The 27,892-nt window shown below is 36.4% G+C and overlaps 1 protein-coding gene across 7 annotated transcripts; it reads right to left on the reverse strand.

Annotated features, from left to right (window-relative positions):
• Nucleotides 1–169: 169 nt before the first annotated feature.
• EXOC1 (exocyst complex component 1) lies at nt 170–27,434 on the reverse strand. Of its 7 annotated transcripts, XM_048941561.1 has the most exons (21): nt 27,301–27,434; nt 24,614–24,747; nt 23,990–24,120; nt 22,928–23,087; nt 22,011–22,031; nt 21,070–21,257; nt 20,507–20,734; nt 20,139–20,271; nt 19,839–19,948; nt 19,284–19,337; nt 15,285–15,434; nt 13,859–13,964; nt 10,502–10,546; nt 9,171–9,334; nt 7,600–7,710; nt 7,066–7,142; nt 6,354–6,582; nt 5,004–5,187; nt 3,227–3,426; nt 1,618–1,812; nt 170–834 (listed from the first exon to the last, which is right to left on the reverse strand). In XM_048941561.1, exons 2-21 carry the CDS (start codon nt 24,735–24,737, stop codon nt 682–684), a joined length of 2,763 nt encoding a protein of 920 aa, XP_048797518.1. In that variant the 5' UTR covers nt 24,738–24,747; nt 27,301–27,434; the 3' UTR covers nt 170–681. The 7 variants fall into 7 exon arrangements, with proteins under 7 accessions (XP_048797518.1, XP_048797519.1, XP_048797521.1 ...); XM_048941562.1 differs by lacking the exon at nt 22,011–22,031; XM_048941564.1 differs by lacking the exon at nt 19,284–19,337.
• Between the last annotated feature and the right edge of the window lie 458 nt (nt 27,435–27,892).

The following is a 27,892-nucleotide window of genomic DNA, read 5'->3' on the forward strand; positions in this document are numbered from 1 at the left end:
GCTTAACAAGGCTTAGCGGGGCTTATAGTGATGCTACATCACGCCTGCTAAAAGGAAGGAAGAAAGCACTTGAGAAATAGAGCAGCGCTCCGTCAGTATCCAGAGACATCACCCCAGGAGCAGCTCTGCATTGCCGCCTGCCTGAAATCACACGCCTCAGAGACATAAAGAATGCGATGAACAGATTTTAATCGAGAATGACGGCCACCCTCACATCACATCTCAGAACACGAATTCATATTCCCACTGCTTACGTTCCACCCCAGTACTTTCTGGAACGAGGATGGGAAGAGATGTGGCAGTCTTTAATGCTTGTGTAATCTCCAAGATGCAAAGTACTAGTAGAGACGGTAGTACCCTTTTGTGTACTACACACGTAGTGCTTGCTGCTTTTAGCAAAAGAGGGGTTATAAATAAAAGTATCTGAACATTAGGGGAGGGGAAAAATGTATACAAAGTGTTTCACGGAATTAATGCTTTCAAACACAATGCATAGAAGAGCAACAAATGACCAAAGGTTTCACTTTGCCCCGAAAAACATTTGAAGCGTATACATACTCAACAGTTAGCTATACACACATACTGAAATACACCTTTTAAAAACAAACAGCATCTATAGTGTTTGATTCCCTTATCATACAGGCACAGACTTTGCTAGCTTCTCTGTCCCTTTATAGAACCTTAATGAGACTGTGCAATACTGGAGCAGTAGTCTAAAATATCCTGTATAGTGAATTCCATAGTAATTCCCGATCCAGGATAGCAGCGAGCTATCAGCCCTTCAAAGTGCTTGTACTGTCGTATGAACTCATCTTGCATTGAATGCCACACAACCTGCCAACAAAAGCAAATTTTAGGAAATGACAACTGGTACAGCATACTAAATGTGAACTACAGGACACATTAGCTCATTAATTTATTCCCAGTTAAGGTGACATGAAAACTAAAGCTTGTCAAAAACAAAGTTCAGTAAAGTGAGCTACTGCATTAAAAATTCTCAAAGTTTCTTACCTATCAAGTTTCTTAAAGATCATTAATATTTACATCACTCCTACCAAGTGTATTACAAAGCAGAAAAAAAAAAAAAAAATGAGGTCAGTCTTGAAGAGGCTGCTTCAAAGAAAGCAACCCAAACCAGACCTGCATTTGTATTCACACTCTTAAAAGCTGCTAAGGCACACTTAACTTGTCATTACAACAGGAAGAAAGTTTACATAATATAATACAAGATCTAAATAGTACATTATCAGAAAAAGTCTAGCTGAACTATATTCTACTGCAGTGTACGAGCCAAATTTCATGCTAAGTTAATGGTTCATTTCAGTCTAGTTCCTTCTATTTCCATCTTATTTTGCAGAATAGAGATCACTCACTAATGGACAGATAAGGAATCATAAAGGGATTTTCTTTCAGAAATCTACCATACCTGAAACCAATCTGTTACAATAAATACAATCAAAAAAGGATTATTAAAAACAAACAAACCGCCACAAAACAGTTCAAAATTCAGGGGTTTTCAGAATTTTGCTGAAGCTATCTCCCAGGATACGCATACAAAAAAAAAATAAAGACCTTTCTGCAAACATACAAGAGATTTTAAGCCATGAATTAGTTTACCTGAAGTAAGTTTTCTTCTTCACAGAGATGTTTATCTACCTTCTTGTAAAGATTATCCAGTCCTTTCTTGACTTCTTTGCCAGGATACTCCTTTATAACTTTACGAAGCTCTTGTTTATTAAAAGCCAGTTGATAACTTACTTCTTCTTCTCGTATACCTTGGGCCACACGAGCTTCAACACCTTCAAAAAAATGCTAACAAACAATAATACTATTAATGATTGTCATAAATACAAACTAATAAACTGCAAAAATTCTGGTCAAACTGCATCTTCAACAAAAATGTGGGGAATGCACAACAGTTGTTGTTTTTAACATAAGTTGTGCTGATCCATAAACATTAAGGAACAACAAACCAATGCAGTACTAAGTAATACGGTAAAACTGAAATTAATAATCTACAGAAGCAGTCAAGCTTTCAGTTACCACCTCATAACTAATACTGAACCAGCCTCAAACTCCTCAGTTAGTGAGACCCCAGGTTGGGAAAGCATTGGATCTTTCAGATAAACTGACAAAGCACTTGAATTGGAAATTTTCTTCTTAAATCATAATTATACAAGAGCAGTATTGGTTCATTATTGCCATCTTTTCTCAAGATTCCTCACCATGTTGATCAACGTAAAAAAAAATGGAAAGAAATATGCTTATGAATGTGCATGTAGCACTGTAACATCATTTGAAGCATTGCACTGGCTCTGGACAGGACGGAATTAATTTTCTTCACAGAGCCTTATGGTGCTGTGCTTTGGACTTGTGGCTAAAAGTGTCGAGAACACCACAGCATTCTGCTATAGCATAAGAGTGCTTGCACTGCATTCAGACTTCCCACACACATCCTGTCCTCCTCTTGCCTCCTCCACAGTAGACTGGCATTGGGCAAGAAGCTGGAAAGGGACACAGCCGGGGCAGCTGAGAAGCCGGCCTAAGTGTATTCTCTAGTATATAACATAATGCTCAGAAATAAAAAGTGCAGCTAGAGGAAGTGGAGCAAATGTTTGTCCTCAAGGGTGGCTGTTGTTCAGAGTCAGGTCAACTTACAGAAAGTTAGAAGTGGTAATAAGCATCTTAATTTTCAAGAAAAGAATACATCTTACACTATTCTGACAATAAATGGCTGTAAGCTGTGAAAGCCTGCAGTCCTGCTTATTGAAAAAGCAATTGAAAATGGAGAACAGAGCAGAACAAGATTAAGTTGAATGCATAGCTCAACTTAAGACATACGGAAATTTCCTAGAACTTTTCTTACAGTTATATGAATCAGAAAGGACAATAATAGTCTCTGCAGTTGAGATGGGGGAGATCATTCCAAAGCTCCCAACTGCTCTTCAAGGTAACAGCTGTGGATGAAAACTAGATTTTTCATGGCAAAGTACAGTGCTGACTAAACAAGTAATTGTGTATTAAATAAACAGTTTTGAGGAAGGAAAAAAGTGAGGGGAAAAGTAGAGCACTTTAGGCAGCCATGCTGGAGTCTAAAATAGACAGGGATTATGATAGATGCAGTGATAAATAGACTGGACATTGCAAACTAACCATATAAGAAAAAGTTATATACATACTTTTAAATTGTGTAGGGTAGTATATAGCTAGACTGAAGTATACTTACATTTAATTTCTCAAGAGGCTGTCCAAGTGAGTAGACTACATAAGATTGAAGATGTTCAGTGTATTTCAGTTTGGCTTCTTTTTTCTCAGCTTCAAGACAAGAAATTTTCAACCGAGAAAGTGTTGCAAAAATATGATGGAAATTCTCCATCATTACCACATCCCTGGGTGTTTTCTGGCTTTCATTAGCTACTTTTTCAACTGAAAGATACAGGAAACAAAATATATAGAACTCACAGTGGACAACCAAATTCAGAAAAACATAACTGATGAACAGAGAAAAAAAATATATGGAATTTTATCACAGTGATAAAAACCAGTGTGGTGTTTTTTGTTGTTGTTGTTGTTGTTGTTGTTGTTGTTGTTCTTTTTACTTTTTGCAATTTTTAATTCTATGTGAAGTACTACATTTTTCTGACTTGTTTCAACATTACTTGTGAATTAACTACCATGCCGCATTAAACATACTGCTTGCATTAAATTTGCGTATCATTTTGATATTGTTTTATCCCCATTATTTATTTCTATCCCTTATACTCTCTCCATCATAAATACTTGTTGAAGTTCATGCTGTACTAGTGAAATTTTTTTTCTAAGTTCAACTGAAATTCTTTTAAATCTCTTAAAATATACTTCCCCAAATTCTTCCTAGTAGTAATTCTATGTGTATGTTTTATGTATGGTTTGACTATTAGTGTCTACCTAGTTTCATCACTTGAACAGTAAATTCTGAAGTACTGAATAGTTGGCTACAATCAATGTTTTTAAAATTCACTGTCCTACCAACTTCTACTATGAACTGTAGTCCATTATATTGTGAAATGACACATCTTCACAACCTCCTAATGCGTTCAGAACTCCTGTGCTACAGTTTCCTCAAACAAGCTTTATTGCTAGAACTTTCATCTTCCTTAGCTTCCCTCTGAAAAAAGAGGTAAGTCTCAGTGGTTGGAAAGCACTATAGGCAGAGTTGTCTCAAGGTATGTACACAAATCAGTGTGGAGGTGTCTCCCTGTTGTTTAAAAGGTAAGGACAATGTTTCTGGGGTTTAAATTTCTATTACTTCACCTTCAGCTTTTTCTTTTTTTCCTTTTTTTTTTTTTTTCTTTTTTCTTTTTTGTTAATAACAAAATAAATGAATAAAAACAGGAGAACAAAACTGTTCTGGTTTACCAGATCAGAGTTGGGAAAACAGGGAGGGATAAGAGAGACCTTCTACTGTGTCAGGCTAGGACACAAAGGACCTCAACTGCGATGAAATGGTCAAATTCCTAGCCAGAACACAAGGCTACATTAGGACTGAACAATACAACACCGCACTGAGAAGCTGAACAGCATTAGATCCAAATGACAGGGATTCCACCCTATCTCCTCATTTAAGCTATGCTGATGAAGAAAAGCCAGAAAATCACTTCAGTCTGGGCCAGTAGTATTGCAGTTATTTCCCCTCTCCTTCCCGAGTCCTGAACCACTTCCCCTGTCATAATCAAAAGTTACTTTACAGATATGTGTTAAAGGAAATATCTATGGTTTGCTGGTTTGCTTTTAAAGATTACATTTTATCAAAATGTTTCAACTTACTTCTGTAAATTAGAGTTGGTTTTTTTTTGTGGTGTTTTTTTTTGTTTGTTTGTTTCTTTTAAATCAGTACAATGCTGGTCATGTGCTTTACAGCACAGATTCTTTCAAAAACCCAAAATATTATCAATTAAATGGAGCAAAATATACCTATATAGGAAGAATGAATTTAGTAAACATTACCAAATGAGAAGACCTACCGCTGATAAAAACAGCTCGAATAAGTTTTATGTATGCTTTATCCAGATCTCCTCGTCGTTCTGCATTTTTGAAAATTGACTCAGCAAGGGCTGCAAACTCTTCAAATTCAGCAACAAATGGAAGGATCCCAACTTTACTTTTCTTTGAGATTTTTACTTCATCCATCTGTTTCATTTGATTGCTCTTAAATTGAAAGGAAAGAAACACAAAAGTTAGTCTCTACAATACAACTCCAGACCATATATTAACTAGTAAGAGAAAAAAATGAATATATCCTAAGTAACATATTTAATCAGGGAGATCATTTTATCTTTTAATTATATCATCTACTGTTTTTTCTTTCCTTTTTAATCTTCACAGATTTGTTAAAAGTAAAAACTGTGAAGAAAGGTAAATAAGATCTTACAGCTTTTATATTCCTTTGCTTGCTTATTTAGCACTAAGAAAAAAAACCTACAAAAACTAATCCACAACTTATCCACCAGAAGCAATTAACAAGTGATATTTAAGACTTCCATTCCACAACCTCACTTTTTAGAATCAACCCAGCAAACAATTCATTTTGCCATAGAAAGCCTCTTCAATCTTCTGTTGAAATTTTATTTCTCAGTATAAGCTAAAAAACAAACAAACGAGAAAACAACTTCAAAGTACCTCAAGCATTGCTCTGACAATAAATGATCAGTGTTGCCACACTGGCCTGGACTCAAATTACACTTACAATAATAAAAACAAAAGCAACAGTCACACAAACAAGAATCTGTACTAAGGTTGCCTTATTAACAATAGCAAATTTCCTTGGTGGCAGAAGCTGGCAAATCTTTTGGCAGTAGGAATGAAATCTTAATGTTTAACAAAACTCTGTGTTTTGTTTAATGATAAAAAATACCTGAACACATGGACTAGCTGCCTATTCAGCGTATTATAAAGATTTTAATTTTCCCTTAAGTCTGTGAGGTTGGTTTTCTTTTTTGGGCGGGGGGAGGGTTTGGAATGTAAAAAAGCCAGAGCACCATTATTTTTACTTGAGCAACTTCAGTAAAAGTTCTAAACTACTACAAGAGTCAGCTAACTCACAGAATTAAAATTTTGAGAACAAGAGGATGTATTTCTTAAAAATAGCTCATTATTCAAGAAAACTGGAATGGAGAGGGAAGAGAGAAACAACTGCTAGTTAATTTTTTTTTCAATAAAAAAAAGTTTGGCCAATATAATAGCAACAAAGACACTCATTTTCACTTCAAATTAAAGCAAAAAGTCCTAACTATAAAATCCTGAAATCAAATTGAAAAGGAGTGGACTTCCTATAATAGTACAGTTAGCCTAAATAGCAAAACTAAAGAACTTACAATGCATTTATCGAAGTTCCTTTTCACAGTCACCAAAACATTTCCAAGAGTTGTGCTGAGAAAGGAAGCTGGGTCCACATTTTGTGCAGTCCATACGTGATGGCTCATCTTAACTAACATATAGAGGGAATTAAAGCTATCTATTTTGTCCCCCAGTGCTATAAGATTGTTCAGCTCAGGTTCAATACAACGAAATATTTTTGTCATCATTTGTCGAATCATGTCCTTCCTAGGAAAAATACGTAAGAAAAATATTAGTCAGACAGTTTACTGGATTATTTGAAGTGTTCTTTGATACACGTTTTAGGATAAATTTATTGCTTGTAACAGTCTCATTTGCAACCAGCACGTCTCATGATTTTCAGAAAGCTGTCTCACTGTAAAAATCAACAGTCATAGGTATGAAATATTCCAACAAAACATATTCTGTGTGAAGGCTGCCACATACTTAAATTCAGAATTTTGCTAAGCATATTTTATATATTATGGAGTCTAGTTTCACTTTGCAGTTATGTATTTATTCTATTGTAGACAGAAACTTTCATCCTGCGCACAGGATTTTTTTATATATATTTGCTGTTGTATTAAAGTGACCACTTACAAATTTAGAGTTCACCATTCATTTTCACTAAAAGGGAACAATTTGTTATAGAATGTTATAATCAAAGAAATTCACGTGTAGACTTAAAGAATAAACAGCATCAGCACATACTCAGATGATACTGTCTGTGGAACACCAGACATGTATGAACGAGATAAATTTCCTCCATCCATTTCCTCTGTTTCATTCTGTAAGAACAAGGAGTATATGTATAGGAAGTTGAAAGTTCATCTCAAATTCTGTATTGAACTGACAAGCATGTCTAATGAAAGCAATAAAATTATCAGCTTTTTTGTTTTCCCCCCAAAGTAAATACAATGGTTGGCGTGGTTCTGTATAAGATCTCCAGTCACGTTCCCCAGCACTATGTGCAATTACTCCCCATTGCCTTCCTGCATAATATCACAAAACAGCATATTTAGTGTGAACTTACAGGGAAATTGGGCCATGGCAAAAGAAACATGCCAGTTTCTTAAATAACTTTTGTAATGACAGCCAAAACCCAAAGGTTGCTAGTAGAGAAGAAACTACTCATCATACAGATTACTTAGTAGCCAGATAAATTCTAAAGTTAACTTTTAAATGGTCTCTTATGAGACTTGCTCAGTATTTCTAAGTTCTGCCACTGAAGAAAGAGAGTCATACCGTTGTTGTTCCTGAGACATTCTGATGTTGCTGTAGTTTGAAAAATTTACTTATGAAGTCCTGTTCGGCCAGACATAGGGGCTCCAGTTCACTTAATACTTGCTCAAAAATCTAAAGAAATCAAATACTTTAATCAACACATTGACTAATTTAAGCTGTTACAAATACTATGTTTAATTATTATTACATTTTTTTAATTTTTTTTTTACTGCTTATCTTCAGTAAGTGTTAAAAGGCCAATTTTTACCTAATAAAAATGCAAACAGTTGCAAACAGTTCAGAGCTTCTATCTCTAAGAGTGCTACCTGCATCTTAAGGTTATTCCCCTTCCTATTTTGAATGGATGAGAGGGAATAACCAGTACTTTTCCACAACTGAAAGTTTCTTAGCCTAAGGACAGACTTTTGTGCTGTAGTGAACACCTTAGAATTTTAACAAGCAATAGGTTCTGCCACCATTTTTTGTCCCCATTTGCTAAGATGACAAAAAGTAAAAATCTCTCACTGAAGAAAACAAGTAGAAGGTAACTGTTGTGTAGAAAAAGTTGGTATCTAACTGCTACAGAAACTAATAGCAGGTCTTGCGCTGAAATAAGAATATTCATTGTGATTATGTTTAGTGTAAAATGAAGCACTATCTTGGGAGTAATTAATCTTAACTAGTATGAGCTACTGAAATTCTCAGGTGTTAGACAATATGTCCAGTCTACAGTGTTTACTTAACATAAGTATTTCTCCATAAATATTTAAGGATCAAGATATACAATAATTCACACAAGTAAATCCAATGGTAAATCTCTTCTGGAAATTCAGCTAAAAAAGGTAAATGAAAAAATCACTATGATTGCTCAATAGCTTGCAACTCTGTATATATTATCCACATTCACATTTTCCCAAAGGGTGAGAAAAAGTCATAACACTTGTACAAGACTATTTAAAAAAAAAAAACTATCACTTTAATTCTAGAAAAAAATGCTGCTACTGTTGTCCTCATTTATATTTAAAAACATTAAGCGCTTACAATATTTCCTTCCAGATGGAAAAAAGAACAAGGATTTGAAGAGTGAGAGAAAAAAAAAGAATTTTTATTAAAAAAAAAAAAAAAGAATCTCTCCTTCAGAATGAGTACTCTTCCTTCCCTTCCCCCTCATGCTGAGGTGTTAATTCCACTAAGTGAGTTTTGTGATTTCAAAAGGGTCAGGAAAATAAGAATTATAATAACGATGAAAAAATAGATGCTGAGGACACAACAGATGCTGAAGATACTCCAAGAACAATAAAGTGTAGTTGGTTAAAGCTGAAAACTGACAATTGACCTTCCTGTGAAACCAGTATAAATAAGACTTCAGGACCATGCTCAGGTCCTGGCTAAACTGCCAAAATGGAACAGAACTCCTAAACACTTGTACTGAGAGAAAGTCAAAGAATCAGTTGAGTTCCTATTTGCTTAAAAATGCACACTGACCCAATTCAAAAAATATATACTTTCTTTTTTTAAGTAACTGAGATGGATATGGAACACAGTTCTAATACACAGGTAAGCAGAATTCCTCTGCAACATTTTCACTTTACCTTATCAAATTTTGTTCTATCAGCTACATCAAGATCAGAAGCAGACATGTTTCCCATGTCCAACAGTGAGGATGACTGAGACCTACGATTTCCTGAACTCTGAACAGAGAGCTTATTTAGGCTAGAAGTGGATCCAGTCAATTTTCCAGAGCTTCCATGAAGACCTGTTAAATAAAAAAACCATGAAAGAGAGATGCAAAGGTAGAATAAAATCCTCAAGAACAGGTTCATTACCAAATGTAGGACTACTAGCAACTTCTGATCTTCTATGTTAAAAAAATCAACTCACTTTATTCTAGACTGAAAATGCTCTTCCTATAAATCAGTTATTTTCTCATTACAAAGTAAGTGAAATACTTCAGCAAGTTTTAAAGTTTACTACAATTTAGGTATCTAATCCCACATTGTAAATTATGAAAGAGGTATAACAGGATTTTTCTAAAAGATACAGAAGTTAAATACAGGAATACTAGGGTATTGTGCTTGAAAGCTGGGAAGCAAAGATCAGTTATGATCTTTGTGAATGTATACTTTGGACAAAGCTGCCATAAGAATAACATTTTATTCAAAAGAGGGGAAGAAATAAAAATCAAAAGTTTTACAGGCACTTTCCACTTTTAACTTCTTTTTTTTTTTTGCTATATAGCTATTTTGTCTGACCTACTATCCCAGATGAACTTTGCTGTTACACTGATGTTACTCCCTATGAGCAAAACTAGTGTTCAGACATTTCTCCCTGATATTCTAGAGCTTTCCCTTGGGTGAGGTGCACTTTTCTGTTGATGTTTGAAGTTTTCTGAAATGCTGAAACAGGATGAAGAAAGCCAGTAACAAAAACAATGCAAAACAAACAAATAACAACAAACACAAAACCACAAGAAGTCATCAATATTTGACCCAAATGTAAACTTCTCATACCTCAACCGTAAAGAAGCTTGAAAGCAATCCTGCACATTTCATTTAACTGCCATATTAGCATCTTGACATGACTTTCCTGCTCTAGGGGTATGTGCAAATCTATATATTCAATAGAAGCTGAAAGAGTCTGAAACTAAGACAACCTCTTGGGCATAAACACTTCTTTTAGATCACCTACTAGCATGGGGAAAGTAAGAGACACAATCTTTACATGCAATACTTCTCTATTTCTATCTTGGGCAATCCTGGCTGCCCTTAATTTTTGCCTTGCAAAAACCATGATTCTGCTAATGCTTATTTCATACAGAACAGAATGCTCTAGCATTTGGTAGGCTTCCCATGATGCAGCACTACATCTTTACATTGACACACATGCACTGACAATACCAACTAATGCAACTAGTCATACTCACTCTCAGTTTCCTGTTTGACAGCACTTTCTTTTCGAGGCAGTGTAGCTGGGATGGATTAGGTTGCAAGCATCAAAGACAAAGACAAGTTAAAATGCAGTTTGCACAAACCATGCACAAGATGCAAGTTAAGCTCTAACTGGAAAGAAACATGCAAAGAACTATAAGCAGCAAGTAACTACATGGCAAACACATTTAGTTGGAGAGGTACTATCCTAGAAATTGAGAATCTAAGCTACATGGAAAACAATACACTTTAGTTATTAAACTTTTTCCTATACAGTGTATTTAAGTACATATTGCTAAAAATATTAAGTTCTCCCAAATTGAGAAGTTCATTGAATTAGGGATTTATATGTAAGAGTACATATTGCAAAAGACTCAGTTTTCAAGATCAATCATCATACTGATACCAGACAAATAAATTTAAATGCATTTATGCGGTTTTGTACTGAGTCAGAAATAATTTTCCAGCTCTTCAATTTAAAAAAATAAAATAAGAACAAAAACACAGTACTGCAAAAACCATTTGTATATGAGGTAGGACTGGTTAACTACTTCTGCTGTTAGCAAACCAGGGTGCTTACATTGAGAATACATCTCTGTATTCATGCCACATCAAAAACTGATGACTTCAAATTTGAAGAGGACGAAAACAGTGTAATATACTAAAAATAGCAAGTTTTTGGTTTTTTTCCTAGTTTATGCCAAATAAAACACTTCTCTCAAGTGAAATTCAAGAAGAAATTAACAGTAAGTGGGCATTGCAAAAATTTCCTTACACCTGTAGAGTAGAGAATCCCTAACCAGTAAAAGGCATTTGCATACATACACTAAAAGCAGTATGTAGTATTAGGAAGATTTTGATGAGGATGGATCCCCGAAATGAAGCAGCCAACAGAACCTACTGTGATAGAATGAGCAACAAACACGTCTTAAATAACAGATGTTCTCAAGTAGCCAACACCATTGACAATTTCAATGTCAAATCAAAGTTAATTCCAATCTAGTTTTTAAATCTTGGGTTTGGGGCAGTTTTTGAATAAAGAAGTGTAGGTTACATATATTTATCTTATGCACATGCCATGCATTTGTCCCTTTTCTTCATTGTCCCCAGTTTCCAAATGCATGGGACCATATGACAGAACATGAAGAACCTATAGGCAAAAATCAGGCCCAGGACAATCAGAAGCATCATACTAGCTTTTCGGAAGCCACATAATGTAAATGTATAACAACAGTAGCACATTTACCCACACTTGATTTTGCGGTATTTAGGTATCAAAGTCTTGGCTTCATCAGAAAAAAAAAAAAGACTATTTAAGGCAAGTGTGAATGCTCATGACTCAGATTATTATTATTTTTTTTTCCCCCATAAAAATGCAGACAAAGAACCTTGCATTAGCACAGAATGCCAGAATTCTCCCAGCATCCCCACTGCATTTGAGGGATTCAAAGAGTAGTGCTATTCCCAAAGCACAGAAAAAAAAAAAAAAAAAAGCAGGAACACACACCAACACAGCTTGGAAACAGGTCATCCTCAGTGTCTGAGTACAACTGGAGCATTAAACACCTACACTACTTCTTAAAAGTTTGCTAATAAGTGATATATTTTGAATTAATGCACAACCAGTAGCATTGCAATCATTATATTCAACACGGAATGTTTTGAAATTACACATCATTACAAGCTGTTACAAACTAAATACACAACTTGATATTTAAATAAAGTGAAATCGTATTCATATAACAGCTTTTCAAACATAGATAATTTGCTTTTCCATCTTTGCAAGTGATACCAATAAAAGCACTATCAGTTCCGAGGAGTGAAGTTTTATTGGTCTAATACATTATCAAATTAGCTTCTTGCCCCAAGTACATGGCCACTGCTAGCTATTTTAATAGCATAATTTCCATTCATAGCGTTAGAATTCCTGGAGAGTCCCCACTTTTAGTTTCGGCTTTGTGATTGGTGCCTACCAGTTTTCACAGGACTGCATACTTGGGCCAAGTTTTCTATGTGAGCCAGTCTCCAGCAAAACTCAAACAAGCAGACAGCTTTGTATGACTGAAAACGTAACATTACAAAAGAAATCAAACCAAGAGAACTGGTTAAAATATCCTTTGCCTCTCTCTTCCTAGACTATTCTGTGCAAAGTTCAAACGTGCTTGAAATGTGCACAAACATGTAACAGAAGGCTTCTCAAATGCAGCTCTTGCACTGGTGAATTGAAGGACCTCTTTCTCCAAAATGCCAGATCACAACATTTACAGACATCAGAAATGTAACTGCTACAAAAACCATTTCATCACAAACACAGATCACAAATGAAGTGCTAGGATATAATGTTTTAAAAGTCAATTTATACTAGGTTATATTTATAGAATTATTCAGTTCTACTAGTAAGATAGCTTTACAGGCTTTAGAAATTTAACTGTTCTGACAGTGTCACATCATGGCACCGCTTGTCCTCCATGTCCAACAGCCTGCCAAGACTAATCCTTCCAGCTGCCCACTCCCCCTTACTCAAAGCCTCACCACTGTCCCCCTTCCATACTCTCATTACTTTCCTCTGTTCTCCAACATCAACAGAACCCAAAGTAGGCTTGAAATAACTTATTAGTTCAAGCAGCACTTCACTTTTGAATTCAGAGCTTGGAAACAGGTAAACTGTGACATATATAAATATCTTCAACATTTTGAACCTGTGCATTTGAAAATACAATATAGCCAATTATATATATTTCTATACTGCTGTTGCTACTTATTCAGTTTTGTTTTAAAGCTTCACTTCTATACTCATACTAGACGCCTTACTTTATGAGGAACACATACGCCTTTAAACAGGAAGACCTACAAGTTACTAAGTATGGAATCTATGACTACATAGCAAATCTCACATAAGTTTGTTCATGTAGAATCAACATTAAAAATAGCTTCTTCAAAATCTACCTGAAGTCTTAATAAAAGCAGAATAGCAGAAGAAACATATATAAACACGTGCTGCTCAGTCTTTCTTTAACTCCAAGAGCTGATTTTCCAAATTTGTTACAGTAATGAAATAGGATAGTTACAGTAATAAAACTGAGTGATAATTTATTAAAAACTTGAGTGTAAATTTAAAATTTGAGAAATATTATTTCTTATCCTTCCAACTTGCTCCATTTCACAATAATGCAGTTGTAATTCTTTGGCCTTGGGGAAGCTAGAAAAATATCAATCATATTTCTTACCCAACTTTCATCTTGCAACAAGTGAACAATTTAGACCATTATAAAATTGCCCCAAGGTGTTACAATGAGTATTTTCTAAGTAAATAATAAAAATCAAAGAAAGATATATGCCTCCTAGAAGCTTACCAAACTTTTTTCCTTCTTTGGTTGTGCCTGTCATCTTGATCTTGGCAACTTCAAAGAAATCTTTTATTTCCCTTTCATATAGACGTGATAAATAATCCATGTAATTCTTAAATGAAAAATGTAAAATTAGTTAACAGGAACATATACTTGCTTGTTTTGATTACAGTTAAATAGATCTTAAAATAAAACATAACTGTGTGATTGTAAGTTCTACTGAATAACTATTGACTGTTTTGGACCTTACAGATGTATTAACACGGCCCCAGAAACAAGTACTGCTCCTCTGCAAGGAACCACTTATAATGTGATACATACAAGCAGGATTGAACGTGGAAATTGTGGAATTTAATTCAAGAGTAGAATGGGGGGGGGAATTTGGCTCCACTGTTCACAGTCTCAGTGTAGGATGCCACTCCTAAACAGCTTCCTTTGCCCTCCTTAATTACACCTTCAGCACAAAAACAAAAGACCCGAAAAACTTCAGGATACGCAAGCTGTGTGTCCTTACTGTAAGACTCAAAGAATTCCAAATTTATGTTTGTAACACTGCCAAAAAAAAAAAAAAAGCTTGAATTTTAAGACAACAATTGGCACAACAACTGCAATGAGTTTGAAAGTTTTCTGTTGTTTAGATCGTTTGGTACAAAGGTTATAATTTCTTATTCACGGACAAATATGACCCAATATGTTTTTCTCCTATTTACTTCAGAATGTTGTTAGCATATATAATACATAAAAACATCCTAACTTTTTTATTTTTTAAGAAGTCCATAAAGATGTCAGTCACCTATTTAACAGCTTCCTTAAACTGAAGCTAAAAGAACAACTACTTAAAAGATTCTAGTCCGACTTAAATCTTCTAGCACTGAAATTTCAAGAATGACAGTACTTCAATAAAAGAACGCTCATTCTGCTAAGGAACAACTTTCCACCGACGTCTACCTAAACACATTTTCCACATCATCTGATTTTTACGCAAGATAGTCAACAATTGCACATACACAAAGCTAAGATGTTTCTATTTGATCTACTTTACAAGAAACCTCTGATGTTTTTGATAGTCAAATGAAATGAAGAGAGTAAGGTCTGTTAAGATAAAATGTCAAAAGGTGAACAAGCACATCAACATGAAAACATCTTAGTTATTTATCTTACTAGATTGTAAAATGATAAACTTGCTTTACACAAAAGTTAGTGTCAAATGATACTTCATAGCATCTTGTGAAAAAAATAAAAAATAAAAATAAAAATACAGGATACAACAAATATCAAACATGACATTTCTTGTTCCAAAGAGAAACAAGAGAACAGTGAATGTAGCATGAAGGAATATTAGAAGAGTACACACACAGTCACAGATAATTCATTTAAATTTCAAAACAGTCTACTGTGTAAATTCTGTAGCATTAATGAACACTTCACATACCTTTGTTAACCCTTCATATTTTCCATAATCTGTGTTCTTGAGCCACTCCATGAGTTTTGCATAGCGAAGCAAATCTCTATGAAATGGGTGGTGATTGGGTAATGTCAATTCTACAGAGTGCTGGGCAAGAGTAGAACTCTGATCGTGACCCTTAAAGAGAAAGTATTACAGTAATTCTAGAAGCACAATACAGATGTAATACAGAGGTTCAAAAACTCAAAGACAGCATCCCGTTCAGAGAAACAAAAGACTAAAATGTTAGGGCTGCTCTGAAAGTAATGCCTCCTATTTTATTCTGTTGGCCCATAACATCAGAGGCAGCATCAGTGGTATGACTATAGAAGTTGAACCTTCCTGCCAGTATTCTATTGTATGTTATTGCCACGGGACAGATGGCAGCAGAGGGGCAGGCTTACAAAACAGCATCTGACATGGAAGTACATATGAAGCAAAGGTGTGCCACTGAATTCCTCCATTTGGAAAAAATGGCATCCACTGACATTCCTAGATGCTTGCTGAACATTTATAGAGATGAAACAGTGTGAACACAGTGAACTGAGTGGTGCATTTCAGTAGTAGTGACAGCAACAGCAGGTCACCTCCACTGGTGCACGAGCATAGCATGCAGGCTCTCATTGGAGAGAACACATAGCAAATGATGGTGCCTATTTTGAAAAATAGTGTTTTGTAGCCGAGATCTTGCTCTTTGTATCTGCTGTAGTTTTCATAGTAACAAATAGGCACTCATTTTGGAGCTTTGTATCTTGCGTAGAAAAAAAAAAAGTCAGACTCAGACTGAAAAGATGCCAAAAATAATACAAAAACTGGAGTGTGGCAGGTAATGCATCTTAACAAGCTTGTTCTTTGTAAGGCTCTTGCTGTTTACAGCTTTGCATTAAGGGCAAATCAGTTGGGTGGGGTTTTTTTTTGCACAAGAATTTGAGGTACACCTCAGTGGAGATTTAGTGACAAGAATTCAACTGTTTTTGAAAAAAAGTAAAAACTAAGATAATTACATTATTTCTGTAAGAATTACAAAAATAAAAACACAACAATCCTGTAGTTACTTCTTAAAAGTCTTTTTCCATATGCTGCAAGACGTTTCAAGTTCCTAGCCAAGAGGTGAGTGAGGTTTACGTTCTTATGAAAATATGTTCAAGTTAAACCAATTTAGTTGCATCTTAAAAACTTCAGTTCATACACATTTTATCATCATCTCTGAAGCACACACACACATTTTCAGTACACGTTTACAAGAGTTGAGCAGTTTGGGACATGCAGTATACATCAATTTTTTTAACAGCAAGCTACTGAGTTCATTCTGGTTTTTACTGGTATGTTTCCTGAAAAACATAATACCTCTCAAATGAAGATCACTTGGTATTTCTTGAACAATCTAAGATTTGCCCTGTTCAAGCTTCCGCTTTCTTGAACTCACAGGATTTCTGGCAATTCAGGAAGTGAGATGACATCACAGCTGTGCATTCTGCTGCTACACAGCTCAACCAGATATAGAGGTAACTCTGTGACACCAGTGTTAATGGAACAGAGGGCTCAATGTAAAAATGAGTTCAACATTTTCTGTACAATATACATTTTTTTCCACCCAGCTTGTAAGTAATACAGCAATATAACTTCATCACTTTTGTCTCAGCAGTACTAAGTTGTTTTCAGCTCCTCTGTTGCAATACAGTTATTTTAGAAAGGTTAGTCAAATTATTCCTGGTTATTAAAAATAACTTGAATGACTATTCCCTGACAAAAAAAAAAAAGCACATTCCTGGCCAGTTCTAACTTGGCTACAAGTTGACAGAATACAATCTATGCTATTGAAAGACTGCCTTTGATTCTCATTAAGTTGGATCACAAAGTCAGAACTAAGAAATTTTGGTTTACCCTTCTGTATTGCAGCAGCCACAATTACTACAGTTACTACAATACAGTTATTAAAAAAAAAAAAACAAAAAAAAACAAAAACCTCTTGTTATTCATTGTAAAAGACTAACCTTTACTAAGTAAGGCAATGTGGACAATCTCACTTCTGTATAAAGCTAGAATGCTTTTTCGTATCCAACCTAAACACAGGCTTATTTTAAGTTCTCCTATCTGTGCAAACTGAAACTGAGTCACAAATGGCACTCAAAATTCCAGAAAACATCATTATTTAGTCTCACAGATAGTGGGAAGAGTCACACCTAATGTCCTTTCTAAAAACCGTCCTGCAGTTAGGCTCCAGCAAAAAGCTAATTTCATGAAATATCATTACTGCAATATATGACTTGGAATTGCAATCCAGCATTACCCACACAGCTGCTGAATATATACTATGAGTGATCACGGAGGTCATACTTTATACTGTGAACATTTCTGGGCACACAAGTATTTTAGACAAATCTTCAATAAACTCGTATGAAAACTGGATACAGAACAAGTGCACAATCCTCACTCTTATCCTCTGGTGTGCAACAGCATGCATTTTAATTTTCAAATTATCTACCTGATGGCTTTCTATTCCCTTTGTTAAATCAGATCAAGTATATACTTCCAATATAATCTGTAAGTCAGTAGGATAAACTTTAAGTAGACACTGCAAATTTATACTGTATGAATCTATGAAAAAGAAGTTTATACTTCTAAACTGTTGCACTTAGGCTAAAATGTCACTGGAACTGCTTTTTTACCTTTGTTCTGAAACAAAGCAGGTATTAGCAGCTGCTTAGATATCCGCACATCTTCATTTTCCATTTTGATTTGATACTTCTATTTTATGTAGATTTTTTCTTTAGTACCTTTTTTTTTTTTAAAATAAACATTTTAAACAAATAATGCAACTCTTCATATGCTAAAGTATTCTGCTTAGATGTTTCAAAACCACAGGACTGAGAAATAGCTACAGTTTGTTTATCAGATTAACAGAACAAAATTTTTTTGATGAAAATAGAAAAAATTGTTACATCTGCAACAATTGAATCCATGTCTCTGAACAAGGTATTCCCCCCCCCCCCTTCAAAAAGCTTAATGCAGAGGCTCATCTATCACATTTAACTATTCCAGTCTAATCTTGCAGTGATTTTTTTTGTTGTTGTTTAAACTGCTGATTAATACTTGATTAGAAACAACTTCACAGAGGGTAGGTAAGTTTATACAGAAGACAATATGAGGTCAAAGTTAGTACCAGAATTTAAAATACACATTGTTTACAACTGTGAATTTGCAATGTTACTCATTCTTAATAGCACTGGCAATCTCTTTGATAGCAGTTGATCTAATACACACAGTATTACACTAAAATAGTAATCTCTTACCATTTTTAACAATAAAATCCTTGGCGCAGATCATCAGAAAAGACATTCTGTTCAAAAGCCACTTTCATTTGCAAATCTAAGATTCAGATTTCATTTATGATTGCCTTTGCATTGGATAATTTCTACTTGATCTTCATTTAAAGGCCAGGACAGATGGCCTGCATTCAGTTTTTCAAAATACAAGTCATAGGAGAAATGTACTTAAGAATAGAGCTGAAGATAAACATTTTAACATGCTTTAGAACTCTGATTTCTCTGCAGAAGAAAACGTAGGAAACACTTTTCTACCATTAAAAGAAAAACAGACTTATACTCTCAAATGCCATTTTCTATGCAATTTTCCAGCATAACTCTATTCTATCTCAAACAAAAACCGTAAGTTCAACTGCATTAATATGTAGAAAAACTAACCTTTTATTTACAAATACTATTGTTTCAGACCACTGTACAGTTATATACATACTACAATTTTCTGAAAGAAAATGTGCCTCTGCAAACTTTGGAGATCAGAGTTTCTCTATCAAGAAAATAAACACTGGTGGTAAAAACACTGGAACTGAGAGAGGATGCAAGTCTGATATTCTGCGATCAGGAAGGATTTCTTATTGTAAATACAAAGATGCAGCCACTAGTTGGGTAAGTCAAGCTCAAAAAAATTAGTTGGAGAAGCTTGTATGAAAGCTGATGTACTCACTGGAACTGAAAGATTGGAAGACTTGTTATAGAGTTGAAGGAGGGTCTGAGTAAACTAATTGGAGATAAAAGAAACAGTAAAGCGATAAAAAAAGATTGAAAAAAGAAAAGACATCCAGCCCTTAAGAAATAAAAGTCATGACAGTGATCTCTAAATATTTTAATTAAAGGCTCAAAAATCAGGGTTTAAACATTTCCTTTCTTCCTTTTTTAGCTTTTGAAGTTCAGAGATCAGGAACCCTGATCTTTGCAGCCTCCACGACCCATGAAAGTTAACACTTTTTTTCAATTAGTCAAACCATAAAGTTAAAATAAATCCTTACATAATGACACATCTGCTTAACACAGACACTGAATCCACTACAGAGAAATATTTTTTTAACAGACTTCTGTAGTCACTATAGTTTGATGCGATTTAGTAATCTCTCTCCAAGGTACCTCAGAAGTCCGTTCAGTTGCTGGTTAGGATCACAAAACACACACAATTTTAGACTGTGTTCCTTTTCAGGAGAAGTTTAGGATTGAAAATTTCGTATAAAATAATAAGAAATAATACCTGCTGAACAAACACGCTGTTCAAATGGCTGGTAAGTCTCCGTGCAAACTGCTCACGCAAGTCACTAAATCGCTGCTGTTGCTGTTTGACTGCATGAAGCATATCATGTCCTAAAACAAAAAGAATTCACAGAGTACAAACGTTTATTGTAATATACTGCATGTGGGAACCAGCAGGACAAAAGGTCACAATCCCTTCTGTGTTTGGAAACAACATCCGAGACTGGTTGGAAAAGCACACAGAAAAGAAGCACTACAACAATAAATTTAATGTTAGCTTGTAGTTTAACGGAAACATTACCTGGACGAAGAGCTACATTCATACACTGCAGAAGGGCATCTGCTGCATTAGTGCAGGCCTCAATGCCTCGAGAAGATGTCAGATCCCCTTCCTGAAGGGCCTTTATATGACCTTTAGCCAAATCCATGTGATTCTACAAAGTAATAGATTTCCTTAAGCAAAATCAGGTCATAGCTTGCTATCCTGCTAAACCAAGAACAATAAATACAATTCCTCTATTATAAAAGCTTACAGAAGTGAGTGCAATAATAAAACAGAAACAAACTGACGTTAATTTAAAGAACATACAGATATCAAAGAGGGTAGCAACTTAGAAGAAATTTATACCAAATCTGAACAGGCACAGTAAACACTATAAAATTGCTTACCACTAAGTACTCTATCTCTGACAGTAGCTTCACATTGTTTGTGTAGCTGAGATGGATTAGGTGATTACTTTCTGAAATTTGATCCATTTGCTCTTTTACACTCTGAAGCATTTCTTCATAACTGCTTAATTTTATCTCGATTTGGTCCACTTCCTTTAGAGCCTCATCCAGCAACTTCATCAAGATATTCACCTGTTTCTCTGAGGCCATAATTGACTGGATATTTGCCTGTACAGAAAATTATATCATAAGATTTTGAGACATTTTTGCACCTCAAAAGCATTTTTATATACTCTTCTATCTAAACCTATGAACATAAATATGAATGTCTATTCTCCCTGCATTTCCACCTTCATGAAAGCTATATACGAGTATATCCTTTTTATCTTCTCTCCTGTTTATGCGAAAGCTTGCAATTTATTTCAGAAGGTCTGGAAGGTGAATAATAACCTACAGGTTACAGTTCTGTTTAGGAGAAGATGTATGTTTAAACGTGTAGCAAAATGTTAGCTACTTTTTCAGAAAACAATGCTGACACACTGTACATCAGAGGAAATGTTTACCCCATCTAGAACTTGCAGCTCTCTAGACAACTTCTCTGCAAAGGCTTCAGCATTAGAGATAGCGCATTCACACCCTTCCATCATTATTTCAATATCCTGTTCTTCTCTTGCATTTAATTCCTGGTATTCATCCACCGCCTCTTCATCACCTCCTGCCACACTTTGATTCTCTCCGCTTGGAACTGATTCTTGTGTAGAGAAGGAAAGTAAAACACGTTACCAAAAGCAGAAAGTCAAAAGCATTTTAAGTGTACTGACGTACATTCAACAGTATTTAAATAAATGAATCTATCAAATCACTTTCGTAACAAGCATCTGCTACCTACGCACACTTTTTTCAAGTCTTCCATGGGTCTCATTAAGATTTTCAGAACTGGTTCTCAATAAGTGATCATTTTCAAATCATGCAACATAAGAAAAATACAAATAGCCAGCTTCCTTTACTGTATGTAAAAAAAGGGCATATTGTCTCTGTTCACTCACTTACCATGCTGGTAATCAACATCATACGTAACAGTATTATTCTACAATTGCAAGCAGAAGACTGGTAGAATATTTGACTATTTTGGCAGACTGAACATAAGGAAATATACTAAAGTTAAATACATCTTCAGCATCAAGACAATTTTTATCCAAAGGTAAATTGCACAGCAGGAAAAGCAGTACTGAAGTAAGGGAAAGTTACATAACGGTGCCTTTGAAGAAAAAAAATTCTTGTTGCAGCACTTAATTCAAATAGTCACCTAATGACTGAAAAATGTTGTATACAATGTTAATGTAGTCCAGGCAGAAACTATGTAGGCAATGTGAAACATCTCTTATCTCTACTAACTTCATAAGTTATTTAAAGCCCTGTTTTCAAAGAGAGTAAGAGTGAAAAAGCACATTATTCAAGAAAAAAATGCTTAAACAGCAGAATAAAGAAAAAAGGTGTTACGCACCTTCTGTGACTTTAGGCAGTTCTGGAGTATTAAAAGGTATGGAAAAGCAGAGGGAAAGGAAGCAGAGAATGTTAGCTAGGCAAAGCATGAACAGTGTGTATTTCTAAGTGGAAGTAAGTTTGAATGGTTTAATATCACAAGAACTTGAAGAGGTAGAGGTCAGCTATAAAAAAGTTTCTGACAACACCAAAATATAGAAATGCTATCCTGTTTTACACTTCTAATCCACATTCCCCTACTCAAATCAGTCCAGTATTTAATATCAATCTTCAGCTTAGCCAGTTCTGACAGAAGTGATGCAAAATACATCTACTTGCTAGATTTTAGCAGAAACTTAACTGTTAAAAGATAGTGAATATAAAAATAGCAAATACAACACAAGCAAATGACAAAAAGTCTTTTTGGCATCCAGTCACTCAGATGTGATGGGATCCAGCATCCAGCAGAATTTGAGTCACAGAGTGTATTTAGAAACCAGATGAAAAACGTCATCTGAATTTTAGCATGCTACTTGAGCACCACTTTTAAAAGTATTTTTATAATTCACAGCAAATTAGAAATGGAAGTTTGTTTTTGTTTTTGTTTTTTTACACACATCTACCAAGCCTCACAGGTTGATTTTGTTCTGTTCAGAAAGATGATCTCTTAGAAATACAATAAACTCATCAATATTAGGATTTCATTAATTGAATGAATTTTGACCCAGTTAACAGATTTACAGTATCCAGTTTTCTGTTGGAAAATGAGTTATCTAGTCTTCTTGCTTATTTGAAAACTTTAAAACCATAAAGGAATAAAATTGAATAGGAAAAAAGTAAGGGTTAGAATTTTTTTTTTCCCAGTACATCCACTTCATATTAGTAGTTACTAAAATTTGCACTTAACATGCAGATATCATAGAAATTGTATAAATTTACCTTCCAAAAGTTGTGAACTAACATTAATGAAGTCAATTTTTTTTCTAAGGTATCTCTGATTGAGTTTCCAGATGCATGAAATGAAAGTGTTCTTTTCCACTGTGCTGCTTGCAACCCATTTGTATACTTTGTCAAAATGCAAATCAAATTCAGGATTCTCCTGCAAAAGACAAGATATGTTACAGCCTCAATAATCAAACAATTCTCTGAGCTGCACAGATTGTTTCTTCATTTCATTACTGATAGGATAAAATGAAACTACACATATGCCAACCTTGAGCTGATACACCAACATTGGCACCTTGATGTGCCTTAATGAAAAAAAAAAACCAAAATACAAGTAATGAATACAGTATTCTCAAGGAAGATGAGGTAACAATAATACAGTACAGAGATTAGTGAGGGTTTAAAGAAACATTTGACAGCATTGCCTGCCCAGAAACACAGTCCTCAAAATGACTAACTGCCTTCTGTTGCCAAAAAGGGTAGCTGGAGTTACTGACAACACAAAACATAACTCAGGGAGACTCAGAGAGTAGGCAAGGGGAGAAGCTTATTAACACATCGAGACTGTACACTTTCCACAAGCTTCCAACTTCACGATTCAGAAGGTTTAAGAGCTCACCTGCAAACCTATATACTGCTCATTAAAAACGTTTCTGCATTCTTGTAGCCCAGTATCAATAGCAAGGTGGTCATAAGAGGCAACTAAGAATGGAATAGTGTTTTATGTAAGGCACGAGGCAGAAAAAAGAAAAGTGTATTGGTTCTTAGCAAAAACACTGCACAATCACTGAGAGACCATTATAATGAACTAAGCAGATGTTCAGAGTATTGCTGTTGGGGCATATCTAGACTTACTCAGTTTAACAGGGCTATATTCTTGAGAAGCCTGGAAGAAAATGCAGGTATAATAACCACAGGAATGTATGATCTTAATCCCAAACGAATATGTTATTAAACTAAGATTTAGAGCAATTAGTTTCAGGGAAGCTAGCACTGCCTTGGAACCAAAAGAATGTTCTGAACCAAGCACTAACCCAAAAAAAACGTTACACGTACTTTAACAGCATCTTTGGCATCAACAACAGCAAGGTCTCGAAGTGCCCATGCAGTCTGCCGCTTGTAGAAATCTCCCTTGTCAGATTTTTTCACTTTTACCACATTTACTTGCACCGGTCGTTCTGTTGTCACTGTTAAATGAAGTACAAGAGTAATCTCAAAATGCAGAAAGTGACATTGTTTTCTGCTGTATTTCAAATTCCAAATAGAATTACTTGTAAGGGAGTTCAGTTCCTGTGGTTTTCCAGAGCTCTCTGCCTTAAATTCTTACCAGCACTCCTTGTTGCATCTTATTTACACTGATCAGCCTAGAAGTCTAACAGATGTCCCTTCTGAGCACTAAATAAAGCCTGCTTCAGAAGCTCACCAGTCTCACATAAATAGTTTTTAATCTTTAAGTCCAAATTGCATGGAGATCTAGGAGTAAAAGTACAGAGCTCTCCTTCTTTCTTAATAGAAGCAATAACACAAGTGTAAACTACAATTGATTTTCTCCATTAGAAACGGGGCACTACTTATACAGGGCAAGAATTAATGCTGTCATGTGTTGTAAATAAAACTAAGAGAAATGTAACTGAATAAAAAAGGCAAAGACACGCAGTACAGTGCAGTATTGCTACATACCTGTGGCACACAGAAAGCAGTTTCTCTTCTTTTTGCCTGCTTTGCATACGTTCACAATGCTCAGTAAGCGTTCATCATTGGGAGTGAAAATATCCCTCTGTAAAGCATGCTTGATTGCAGTCATTTTCTCTCAACTGAAAGATTTTATGAAGACATAATGCATTCAGACATTTAACACACCTAATGCAAAACATCTCTTAAAAGTCTAGAAACTTTGGGTTTTTTTGTTCTGTTTTTGAAGTTTCACAAAGACCTGTTTCAGTGCTCTTGCCAGAACATACTACTAAATGGAGCAGGTAGTTCTCATTCCCCTCTATCCTCACATACAGGCCTATCAATTGTCACAGCAATGCAGAATAAAGTACATCATTGTACCTGGCAGAAAGTTCCATTTGAAGACCTAGGTTAAAAAAAAAAAAAAAAAGCCTATGATCTTTGACTAGTTTGCCAACTTTCCCTTGGTATATGGACAAAGCTCAGAAATGGAAAACATTTTGGTTTTTATTTATGGTGTTCCTCAATCTGCCAAGGGAGCAAAAGGATATTTCACAAAGAGAAAAAGAAAACAAGCACGTATATGTAGGAAAACAAAAATCAAGAGATTTCTTCCAGGAATCAGATGTTACCTCAAACCCTAACTCCAACCAAATTCTAAAAAAGACTTCTGCTGTCAGGCACCAAACAGCCATTGTTTACTCATTCTCACAGCCTGTGGCAATGAAGGCAGGAGAGCATACAAGGAGATGAAGGAGTGCCATTTACACCTTTCTGTGCAGCAGCAGATAGAGCTTAACATTAGTGATGTAGTCACATACAAAACCAGACCATCGCGCTGCCCAGACAAACTGCACTGCCACTCACAGTCCTAGCAACGAAGTTTTTTTTCCTCATTAAGAACAGGGTTCTGGGCTGATGTGGGGCACATACAAATGCAGACAGATAGGGAGGGGAAGAAAGTGACACTAGAGGCTGTTCAAAGGGTTCACCTCCATTCCTTGCCAAAACACAAATGAATCACTCTTGCAAAAACAGCAGTGAGAAAAAGGAAAACAGTTAGAAGAAGGAGAAGCAGGAAAAACAAGCTGTTCAGATACGTGGGATGCATCAACAGCTTTTTTTTGGCTGCTTTTTTTTTTTTTTCCTCCACTTTAAAAACACAACATTCACTAGTAGCACTGATTTTCTTTGGCAATGGCTTGAAGTATGCATGCAACATGATCAGAAGAAACATTTCTCTTCAGAAGAAACATTGCTCTGCCAGCAAATTAATTTATGACACTTAACTAAACATGCACTAAACAAGAATAAAATCCTGAGAAAGTCATAAAATTATGGAAGAGACCTCAGTATAAACAGGTGATTCTCCAGCAAAGGCCGCTGTAATTCCCATAAGAGTCTAGAGAATCTGAGGGAGAAGGAAAATACACTTTTTTGGAACTTACTTATTATTAAGGAATTAGTACCATTCATCTAATTCAGAACAGGTCCTCACATTACAGATTGCTCCAGGTGGAATAAGAAGGGCAATACAAACACGTTTCAATGATTTTAGTTAAAAAGAGTTCCAATACAGCTTGCACCCTAAAATTCTAGTGTGCTAAGAACATGAACAACACATACTGCATGCTACTTGTACTGCTTCATCATAAGGCTGCAGTTACATTTTAAGTTGTTTTTCTCTTGGAGATACTTGGGTTGCACTCCCTAACAAACACGCAGCAAACAAAAAAAGGATTTCCAGGGCAATTGAAACAGAAAGGACACTGACTTTACTGCCTACAGTCTTTTATGTCCCACCACATCTCTCAGCTTAGGGAATTTGGCAATTTTAAATATCACTAACTAAAGGCTTTGAGAAAATAGAGGCCAGCATGCTAAGCTGGAACCAGTACTGCGAAGAATACAGAAGTCAAAACATTTGAACCAATGCTGTTCATGACACCCCTATGCCTCTGCAACACTCTTGTCAGCTGCTAGCCAACAGCATTCCTACATACCTTCCCCTTCATCAAGTGCCAGGCCAAGCTTCTGTTTCCAAACTGCACCAGGTTGTGCTTTTCTTACCCATCAGCAGGAACCCAAACATGAACACACAAAGTACTGACAACCTTACGCATTTCAGAAACATCACTTTTCCTTCCCGATTTAGGATTTTACCTCCTGTTCTAAACCACAGATTGCTGTAGCAGACCCCGCCGTTTCAGCACTGACTGCCACGACGTGCTCTGACACACAGCCCAACCTTTGCTGCAAGCTTAACCCCGAGCCGCTGCCACCAGAACCTTCACACGGAGCCGGGATGAAGCACGAGCACATTCTTTATACCCGAGCGCCGCTGTCCCGAAGGAACCCCGAATAAGCAGGAGACAAAACTGCTTCCTCAAAACAACGCTCTAGGATAACTGAAACCAAGCCAGCTTCTAAGAAACGCCCTTAGACACCGCTGTATCTTTCTCTCTACAGTGACGGTGCAAACAACGCCACTTATACGTGACATTCATCAGACACGGCATCGCGCCAGGTCCCGACCCTCCCCGCTCCGCCACCGCTCCCCGCGGGCCGCAGGCACAGCTCAGCCGTCCCGAGCCGACGAGAGGCCGGGGCCGCGGGGAGCGCCCCAAGCACGCAGCGCGGGGACGACTGGGGAGGGGAAATGACGAGGGACGCCGGTAGCGCCTCGCTCTCACCGCAGCGCCGTAGCTGAGCGGGGACAGTAGAGGCGACGAGACGGTACCGCTCCGCGCCGCCCGCAGCAGCCCCGGCCTCGCCTTCACTTCCGCCCACGTGACCACGCAGCACGGCTGCCCGGCCGAGGCGCGCGCCCCCTACCGGCGCGGGGGCCGCAAAGGCCGCGGAGGGCGTGCAAGAAAGGGAGGGAGGAGCCAGACCAGAGGGGCGCGGGCAGGGACGGGGCGGCAGCGCGGTGTGAGTCGTAGAACCGCAAGTCAGTCATTAAGGTCGGGAAAGACCTCTGAGATCTGGTTCAACCAATGACCCGCCCCCGCAGTGCCTGCTAACCACGTCCCTAAATGCAACATCTGCACGCTCCTTCACCACCTCCGGGGACAGTGTCTCCACCACCTCCCTGCGCAGCCCGTTCCAATACATCCCCACTCTTTCTGAGCAGAACTGTTTGCTGACATCCAACCCGACCCTCCCCCGGTGCAACTTAAGGCCTTTACCTCTCATCCTGTCACCTGCGATCTCCTCCTCGCTACAACCTCCTTTCAGGTCGTTGTGAACAGCGATGAGGTCTCCCCTTATTTTTGTATTGCTTAG

This window comes from Lagopus muta, chromosome 4, assembly GCF_023343835.1.
Source record: "Lagopus muta isolate bLagMut1 chromosome 4, bLagMut1 primary, whole genome shotgun sequence".
In the NCBI taxonomy this organism is placed as follows: Eukaryota; Metazoa; Chordata; class Aves; order Galliformes; family Phasianidae; genus Lagopus; species Lagopus muta.